This window comes from Camellia sinensis, chromosome 5 (genome assembly GCF_055761805.1).
Source record: "Camellia sinensis isolate YWXY chromosome 5, ASM5576180v1, whole genome shotgun sequence".
NCBI lineage: Eukaryota > Viridiplantae > Streptophyta > Magnoliopsida > Ericales > Theaceae > Camellia > Camellia sinensis.
In genome coordinates this window covers 157,079,979-157,089,902 of record NC_138965.1, presented here as the reverse complement: position 1 = coordinate 157,089,902, position 9,924 = coordinate 157,079,979, and the positions used below count along the sequence as shown (strand labels likewise).

The 9,924-nt window shown below is 35.3% G+C and overlaps 1 protein-coding gene across 1 annotated transcript; it reads right to left on the bottom strand.

Moving 5' to 3' along the window:
• Nucleotides 1-2,653: 2,653 nt before the first annotated feature.
• LOC114309934 (protein PHOX1) lies at nucleotides 2,654-9,348 on the bottom strand. The gene is made up of 3 exons (XM_028255812.2): nucleotides 6,228-9,348; nucleotides 5,909-6,142; nucleotides 2,654-3,029 (listed from the first exon to the last, which is right to left on the bottom strand). Exons 1-2 carry the CDS (start codon nucleotides 8,509-8,511, stop codon nucleotides 5,994-5,996), a joined length of 2,433 nt encoding a protein of 810 aa, XP_028111613.2. The 5' UTR covers nucleotides 8,512-9,348; the 3' UTR covers nucleotides 2,654-3,029; nucleotides 5,909-5,993.
• Between the last annotated feature and the right edge of the window lie 576 nt (nucleotides 9,349-9,924).

Sequence of the window (9,924 nt, the reverse complement as noted above, 5' to 3'; positions counted from 1 at the left end):
TTAAGTGAAATGTAAGTATATTTTATTCACATTTTACCTACATTTTTTTTTTTTTTTTTTCAAATCTTCTCAAATTTTTTAACCAAACACAATATTAGAGAACTATAAACTTGTTTTTTCATTTTTTATTTTTGATTTTCAATAAATATTTTCTGCTTAAATAACTGGTGTGCGAGTGCGCTAGTATTTTACATTTTTTATTTTTTTAGGATAAATTATCAATACGTCCTAATAAATGGATTTAATTCCTATTAAATCTTATTAAAAATAAGCTTTTGTAGAATCGTTATTAAAAATAAATTTTTGTGATAATTTTTTACATGTCATTAAAAATTGATAATTAACGATTTTGTTTTTTTATTACGGATTTTATAAATTGTCGTTAAAACTTACAATTAGTGACGTTTTTTTATGATAAATTTTTTAATCTGTCGTTGAAAATTAAAAATTAGCGACATTTTTTTGTCATAATTTTTTTAAACTGTTGTTAAAACTTATAATTAGTGACATTTTTTATGACAATTTTGAACTGTTGTTGAAAATTAACAATTAAGAAATTTTTTTTAATAATGTATACCGCCGTGATTAAGACCCCCTCAGATTCCCACCCACACCACCCCCACACACACGTAGGGGTTGGTGAGTGGGAAAGAAGAACAAAAAAAAAAAAAATTTGACCAATTAAAAGGCAAAGGGGGTCGTGGGGGTGACTTCCAAAGGGGATCTGAGTCTTTTTTGTAATGTATAATGAAAAATGTTATTAATTATTAAAAAATTTATTCAATAATAAATCCACTTAGTAGGATTTAAGTTGCCCTTATTTTTATTTTTTTGAGCACAAAGTCTCCCTTATTTTTAATGTGCCCAGATAACCTTATGGTTCTTGAATGACGGTGATTATTGATGAGAGGGTAATTTATATGAAAATTGGGCCGAGCTGGGTAATAGGCCGTTATGGGCCACAGTACGAAGGGCTGAATAAAAGGGCCTTAAAATTAGTCCGGTCCTAGAAGGCTTTAATTAGTCCGGTCCCAGAGAGCATATTGTTATCTCGGTCCAGGAGAGCACTGCGGATAGCTCGGTCGCCAGGTTGCCACATTCAGAGTTAGCCCGGTCATGGAATACTGCAGCTAGCTCGGTCAGAACCATGCTAATTGTCAACCCGGTCTAATCACGCCATGGTCTGTATAGGAGGAACCGAGGTAAGAGCAGTAAAAGGAAGAACCAGACTAGCTATAGTTCGGTCTACTCTGCGGCTCAGCATAGCCATGCTTATCTCGGTCATATTGGAATCCGACCATGGTGAAATCATCTCACTTGGTTTAAGTAGTGAGGGGGTGTTGAAGGATAAGCATTATCTTTCAGGAATATAACTCCTACGAGGACTCTACATGGAGGAGTAAGAGTCCTACTAGAATTGTGCCACGCGAAACCTATAAAAGCTCATAATATCACCTATGGAGAGGTAACACAACTTTGATTCTCGAATACACAGAGCTTTTTGTCTGTTTGTCTATTTGCTGACTTAGGCATTGGAGAGGTATCCGGCACACACCCGCCGGCTAGCTCACGTTTGTGTTTTTAGGGAATAAAGCGACGATGTACGGAGGAGCGCAATCTTGATCAACAGAATTATACGAGAAGGTTTATTTCTTTCCTGTGCAATTGATGAAATTGAAGACATTGATTTGCCAAATCAAATTTGTGTCCCAATCAAGATGAACACGAACCCCTTCATAGGAAAATTTAGCTAAAGCCCACTGGACCTTATTTAGTGAAAATGACAGTTCAATTTATTTTATTTCATAAACTTCTTAAAGAGAAAACACATAGTTAGTAAGGACAAAATAAAATATATATTTTTTTTCTTAGACAATATTGTCAGAGTAATATGTTATTGTGAAATAGAGTAACATGTAACCGTCAAACAAAGTAATTGTCAAACAGAGTAACATGTTATTGTGCAGCATATTAATATTACTGCTTACATCAATTTCGACAGTAATAAATTTTTTTTTTAAAGAATTTCGTAGTGAACGTAGATCTTATTTGATAGATTTTGATGGGAGAATTTTAAAAATACAAATTTTTATTAAAAATCGATATCTACATCAAAAGTTATATTATTTTAAAGTTTAATATTTTGATAACAATAGTATGTGTTGAATTTTTCAAAAAAAACTTTTTATACTTATTCTTAATGTATTAAAATTTTATTATGATGTGATTTTGACCAAATCTCCCATCCTAATATGACGAAGACATTTGATTTATTTTCTAAATATAATTTCTCGGAGCCAGATGAAATAGACTGTTACTTATGGAGAGCTTTTGTTACCTTTTTTTAGAGGCCTACGTCCCATCCAAACTGTCAATCAAGAATGGTATCTCATTGATATCTAACCCTAACCAACCATGGCCATTTTTTACGGACTAAAGTTCAAGTTGTATCATAATATACTAGAAAGTCTTGCTATTAAAAATTCCAATTTCATTCAATTGGCCGTCAATTTTTAATTGAAACTGATGTTATGATTTTTCCTAACATGCTCAAGTTCAAAGAGAGAGATCTTCCAAAAGCTCTGCTTCTCAGGGGGGACAAAATCATTGTATATTACCAAACAAGTTTATAGAAGTTACAAAAAGAGAAAGCTTAACACCATAAAACAAATTACAATCTGGAATATAATATTCTGAGGTTCCTAACAATAAGAATGATAAAAATTAAAAAATATAATCACCTAAAGGCGTTTAAAGTATACCAAAAAAAAAAAAAAACTCTTTTCCATGCCTCCTGAAACTGATAGAAATGGGGAGGTGATGTGGGTAAGAGCAGAAAAAAAATTAAAAAAAAAAAGAAATTCCTTCTGCTTCTTCGCATCCCCAAAGAACTAACTGAACTAATAGTAGCTTTGGTTCTTCGATGTAAAAAATACAAACAACAATTGCAAAACCAGTGAACCGCCTTCTTTGTCTTTACACGCGTCTAAGGCCGAAGCGGAACCTATGAGCTTATGTAGAATGAAAAGCTGCATCAGACAAACCGATGTTTAAAAACTCGCTGTAAACACTATTTTAAAATTGAAATTAGTACTTTTATCAGAACTTATCAAAATATCAACAACTGGTAAGAATTCGAGCCCATGATCTCATATAATAAAGTAGAAAGGGATTTTATTCAACAGCCAAATTTAAAAATTAATAAAGAATAATAATAATTCCACGATTCATTACTCAAGTAAAAAGTTAGAAGATGAGTTTGAAACATATGACAGAAAGGGGAAAAAAAAAATTAAAAATTTCAGGACCTCAACATTTGTATTCTTTACATGACAACTAGTCACCTCTACAAATACACTGCTTGAATCAGCTATATCAGAACATCAAAAGGAATATCACTGTCCGAATGTTGGCACGTATCAAGGTTTTGGACACAGCTAAAACCTTTATTCATAAAGGGTCCTGTTAGCAAGGATACTAAGGTTGCAAGAACAGCCTTCACTTGAATTACAAGGAGAAATTAGAAAGTGCCCCATCAACCATGCAGTGATAATGAACTAATCATGCTTTATTATTTGAAATCCCATTCTCCAATTGAATACATTTTACATTTTATGCCATCATACTAAAACATCAGATCTTCTATTGTTCTCCAAATATTCTCATGTGATACTAGTACTCTCCTACAACTTTGATTCCAAATGGAGGATTGAGAATGTAGCCAAGCCTGTCAGAAGTTTAATTCCTTGAGGTTTTCCCTTACTAGACAAGACCTATGATAGCACATATTACTAGAATCACAACAACGGAACCTATCCCTCAAATCAGACCTATAAGTTGTCATATATCAAAGTAGAATAACTTAGAATCCAGGAAGCATTTCTTTTTCTTTTTTTTTTGATAAATAAAATCCAGGAAGCATTTTGATGGGGAACATAAAAGAATTGGACGAAGATTAGGGATTAGTTTATTGTTATTTTTTATTTATAATTTTATTGTCTTGTTGGTCTTTAATTATGGTGGTTTCATCTTTGGAAAGTATTAATTAGGGCTTTCTTTGGATGCTTATAAATAGGCTATATGTAATAGGTTTAGGTAGGTAGACTTGAATGTTGAATTGAGAATATTGATATTGAGATATAGGGTTTGCTTTCTTTTCTTTGGGTGTGGGGACTTTTCCTTCCTTTAACATTTATTTTTACGGTCTACATCACATTTACTTCCCCCAAATGCTCACAGTACAATCACTGGCTTGTAGCTAACATTTTCAGCTATTTATCAAATTTTCCCCGTGTAACCTATTAGAGTTACTTCTTGCACATGAAGCATTTATTCACCCTTATTTCTTGGTGGTCTTTTATCATTCATCATTACTTAAAAGGCATTCATTCTTCAACGATTTCAGCTTTATAGTGTGCTGAAGGAAGCTTCTGCAAACAAATATGAAGTTACAGTCGAAAAGGCATCTAATTTAGCGCCCAGACAAATCTAGTTCTACAAACTTTATGTACATCAACTTTATTAATGCTATATTGTTAACAACCATCTCCTCTAAAATTGCAAGCTGCTAAGAAATAAACATAACCATATATGTCAAGCTGCCTTAACACCCTCCTTACGTGCGAACCAAAATCTTGAACCAATGACTTCCTGGAACTAGAGCTCTAATACCTTGTTATTGTCAACAACCATTTCATCTAAATCCAAGTTTGAGATAATGGGTGACGTAACATGGCATTCGAGCTTTGGATAATTGTATCTCTAAGAATTACATTATCTCCTCTCCCCCGCCCATCTTGCCAATATTTGCCTGGTAGAAAGCTATCACTTGCACCAAAGCTTGTGCACCAGTTGGCAGTTACAATAAACCAAAAACGATGAAACGTTCGAAATGTTTGACTAATCCCAAAACATAGTGTGTGTGCTAGGTCAATAGTAGTATCACAAGCATTATTGGATATTTCAGCACTAGAACTCATGAATATCATAAATGATTATCAATAAGGGAAACAAATGTGACATAGTAAAGTAAACAAACTAAAGAAAGTAACACTAGCCAAGTTACAAAGTAATATGTATCTGATATCTGACAGAAGGGTGTTTTCACAAATGATAGATGACTAGTGTGCAAAGATTTCAAAAGGATGACCCAAACCCTCTTCTGTGGTTACAATTTTCAATTTCTTTTTGAGTCCTGCTACAGACATACCATTTTTTACTCCATTTTACACCACCTACTCACAATGGGAGTGAGCCCCACATCACCACATGGTGCCACTCCCATTGTGAGTTGGCGGTGGTGTAATCTTACACTTTTCTAAATAGCCCAAAGGCCAAAATGATGATGTTTGCAATCAACTGGCATGCTAAAGCCTATGGAGCAATCAGTTCCACTGGAAGGTCCACACATGTTTTATCATCTACAAGGACCCAAGGATCCTAGACTACAATTTATGTTCTCCACCTGAAGTGGCTAGGAGACAAAAATTGTGCCTAAATAGAAAAGAGAAAAAAAATGAAGAAGAAATAAAGATAGATGTTCCACTGGTTTATTTCATAAAGCCTGAATATTCAGAATTCCACATAACAACTTCATAGACTTCTCCTAACAAATTTTAGGAGTTATCACTTCACCAAAGAACAAGGACACAAGTCAATAAATCAATGAAACAATTTCACAGAGAAGATCTGGAATAAGGAAACGGGTCCCAAAACACCATGTTCATTAAAAGTGGTTTGTTAAAGAAGTGATTGTAATTAAGAATCTGCGGAACCAAGGTACCGTATCATTCTAGGATGACATTATTAAAGTTCTGTCTTAAGAAAAGGAAAGAGGTTTCAATACAGAAAAGTTGATATTGGTAAAGAATTGTAGTAAAGAAAATGAAAACAGAATGTCATTTCTTACCATGTAGGAGTACTGATAGGGGCAATGCAGCAGTAACAGTGAGTCCATTTCTTGTTCATCAGAAATCAGATCAACAACGAGAAACTCACGCGTGCTCCAGGGCATGATAAAGTTTTGAAACTCGTCGTCGAAGTAACGGCTCTAATCGGAAAGAAGGAACACCACTATGCCACCTTTTAGCTTCATACATCTCGTTCCACGCCTGTACTATCTCATCAATGTTGAACCCTAAGCCTACAGTTATAGTAAGTGATCAGAGATATTCCAAGCAAAAGTGAAAGAGAGATGGAGAAAAATTAAGCAATATCATATACTCTACCTTCAAGTGCAGTATCATTGGAACAATGGTTCTTTATCATAACAGCAATATCCGTTGGAGAAGCTCCGGCAAGTTCGAACTTTTCAACCGCAACCTCCAAACATTCTTGCCAGACCGGAAGCCCTAATTTGAATTCCATAATTGACCGTTCATAGAGCATTGTACCCCACAAAAGGTTAATCTGGGACCTCGCGTTTGCAGCCAAATCTGCAGCTTCTTCTGCAGATACATCTTTATATAATGCATCCAAACCAAACTTCTGAATTAGCGTTTTAACTTTATTTGGCTTCGATAGTTCATTTAGACGCTTCTCCTCGGCTTCCTCCCACATCTGCATTCCAGTCTCCATATTGTTCTCGGCGTTGTTATAAAGCTGAAGAACATCTGTAGTAGGCCAAGTTTCAAGATCAACATCGGTGCTGATTGCATAACACCAAGAGAGTTTTGCCTGCTCGAACTGTTGTTGCCCAAGCGCTAGAACGCTTTCGAAGAAATCTGGCTTAATTCTCAACGCTTCTTCATATCTCTTTCCTGCTTTCAAGTATTCCTTTTGAGCCCAATCATATGCGGTTTCAACCATTTCAAGTACTGATTCTCTAGAAGCATCTTCTGTGAAGTACACCCTTTTTCTTGCCCGGGACATGTGAACATTTCCCCAATTGAACAAGGCCAAAGCTGCCATCTCCTGAAACTTCTCCGCTGCTGTGTGAAAGAGCTCTTGGGCTTCTTCACTTGTAACTGTCTCTTCCATCGCCTCAGTGTAGAGCTTCATCCCAAGCTCATGAAGGTCCAAATATGCATCAGAATTAAACCCAACATAGTTATTGAAAATCTGAGCAAACTCAACAATCCAGTCATCAATGCAAGTTGGACCCATTTCAGTTTTCTTACCTTTCCCAATACTTCCATTCTCAGTAATGTTATTTTGTTTGGTATTAGGCTTGTTCACCTCCTCTTCCCTTTTAACCTTATCATAGAAAGGATCTTTCTCTGGACTGACATCAAATATATACAGCCTGACAGAATTCGGTTGTTCAGCAGATGCTTCAGCCCACCTCAGCTCTTCGTTAGTGGTGATCGTGACCATATCACCTTCTTGGTCCCTGTATTTGATAAGTACGGCTTTTGAACTCGGAAAGCGATCACATATAATCTCTCTCAATTTCAAAAGGCTGCAATTGAAAGGCAACTGTGCCCATCTTATATCATCCCCAAATACCAATTTAACAGTTCTTTTAGGCTCTTCTTCCAAAACATTACTTATTTTTTCCCTCACAACCAGTTTATCTTCCGCATTCTTCTCCTCAACTTTGTCCTCACCTTTGTTTTCATTAGTTTTCTGTTCCGCATCCTTCTCCTCAACTTTGTCCTCACCCTTGTTTTCATCAGTTTTCTGTTCCGCATTCTTCTCCTCAACTTTGTCCTCACCATTGTTTTCATCGGTTTTCTGTTCCGCATTCTTCTCCTCAACTTTGTCCTCGCCCATGTTTTCATCAGCTTCCTCTTCTACCACTTTCTCCTCAACTTCATCCCTGGCATTAGTTTTCTCTTCTACCTTCATCTCCTCAGCTTTGTCCTCGGATTTTTTTTCATCAGCTTCCTCTTCTACCTCCTCCTCGATTTTTTCCTCAGTTTTGTCATCAGGCTTCTCCTCAATTTTTTTGTTCTTCTTCTTTCGGGGCTTCTCTTTCACTAAATTTGGCAGATTTGAAGCACAAGGTGGTTCAACATATTCCGGAACTAAATCAACTGCCATATCATTTGTTCTGGTGCCTTTTTTCTCAATGGTTGTTTTCACTCGTTCCTCAATCTCCGTTGCCATGATATTATTCGGTTCCATTTTCAACACTGTACTTACATCTCTCAGTGCAAAATCCAGCCTATTCAAAGCCTCGTAACATCTAGCTCTCTTCAAGAGTGCTTTACTGTACTTGGGCGTGACTTCAAGAGCTAAATTGCACTCGTGGATTGCCCTAGGATATTCACCGAGACCCATCTGCATATAGCAAGCGGCCATGTTACTCCTAAGATAGGATACATCTATGTGGTTTCTCGGAAGCAATTTGATAGCTTTCTCGTATTTTAACATGGCTCCTTCATAGTCCCTCTTCTGAAATAACTTGTTCCCCTCGTCTTTCAATTCCTGGGACATCAAAATGAATACTTCTGTATCTTTATCATACACTTTCAGGTTATTTTCCCCAACTTTACTTTCTTTCACACTTGAATCACCCGGTTTTTTTCCCACCTCTTTCTTCTTCTTCTTCCCCATTTGCTTCCCCATCACAAACCCAACAATTCCAAATGACCAAAAACGTCAAACCTGGATTTCCTAAACTACAACTTTACTTTGAATCAAAATCCTACTGATCCAATCCAATCAAACATAAAATCACCACAACCCAAAGACCATTGCAGCATAAAAACCTCCAAAAAGGTGTGAATCAAGACATCAAATACATATTTTTCACAAATTTAACTTATATAAAATTGTATCGTATCGTATCTTCCAAATCCAATTAACCACATAAGAAAATGAAGAAAATTTGCATACCCACCATGCCAAACCCTATCACCTAACAACTCATCTAAAACCCAGTAACCAAATCTACATAAAACCTCAAATCAGGTGTAAACTTTGGCGAAAGAAGCTCACAAAACCCTAGTTTAGACACAAACTCAAATGGGTTCTGTTCATTATCATATAATATGCACATTCAAAACACCACAGAATTTCCAAAACCATAAAGAAAATAAGGAATTTTCCCTTCCCTCCAAATTAGGATTTTTTGATGTTAACCCAGAACAAAAAATACAAATCCCAATTCAGAGAGAGAGAGAGAAACTGACCTAATTCAGCTACAAACACCTATTCTTCCATACCCAAATCTTTCTTTTAGATAAATACTTGAAAAGGAAACTTATCTGTGAGACAGAGTCCCCCTCATGAACCTTCAAACTTTCCAAGAAATTTTCCGGGAAAACCAAGATAGAAACTGTAAGAAAAAGAAAAGGAAATTTTTTTTGCTTCTGTATGAGAATAGAGATGTATGTATGTATGTCTCGCTTTGGTTCTGCAGAAATGGAAGGAAAACCGACCAAATCTTGTTGGTTATGTGTTGGCTTCTTTATTTTTTTATTTATATATATTTTATTTTTGTGTTGTAAAAAGGACTTTCACTGCTTAACGTAAACGCCACCAAAAAACCACGTTCTGAAAAAGTCGTTATTATTTTGAGTAAATTATGCTAGAAGCCCCTGAGCTTTATATTTTTTTTCTGATTAAGCCCTAATCTCAATTTTCTTTCAATTTAATCCTTTAAGTTTTAAAATTGGTTCAATGCATTACTTTTCAACAATTATGGTCCTGTTTGACTCAATAGGGGTTGTTTATAATTTTTTTTATTTATCTTTTGTATTGGAAGCCTACATCAATGTTTAGGCTTCGTTGGGAACACTGGGTTGGGTGGGTTTGGGGCTATTTTAGTCACAAAAAAATAAAATAAACATTTTAATTAAATAAGACAAAATATAATATTCAAACCATAATTATTACATTTTTTTCTCACAAAAAGTCAAAAAAACTAAAAAAACTCTTTCCAAACGAGGCTTTTTAGTTCCAGGCTAAAATAGCCAAAAAATTAACCCACTTTTCAAATGAACCCTTAGTATACATAAATAGTTTAAATATGTTTAA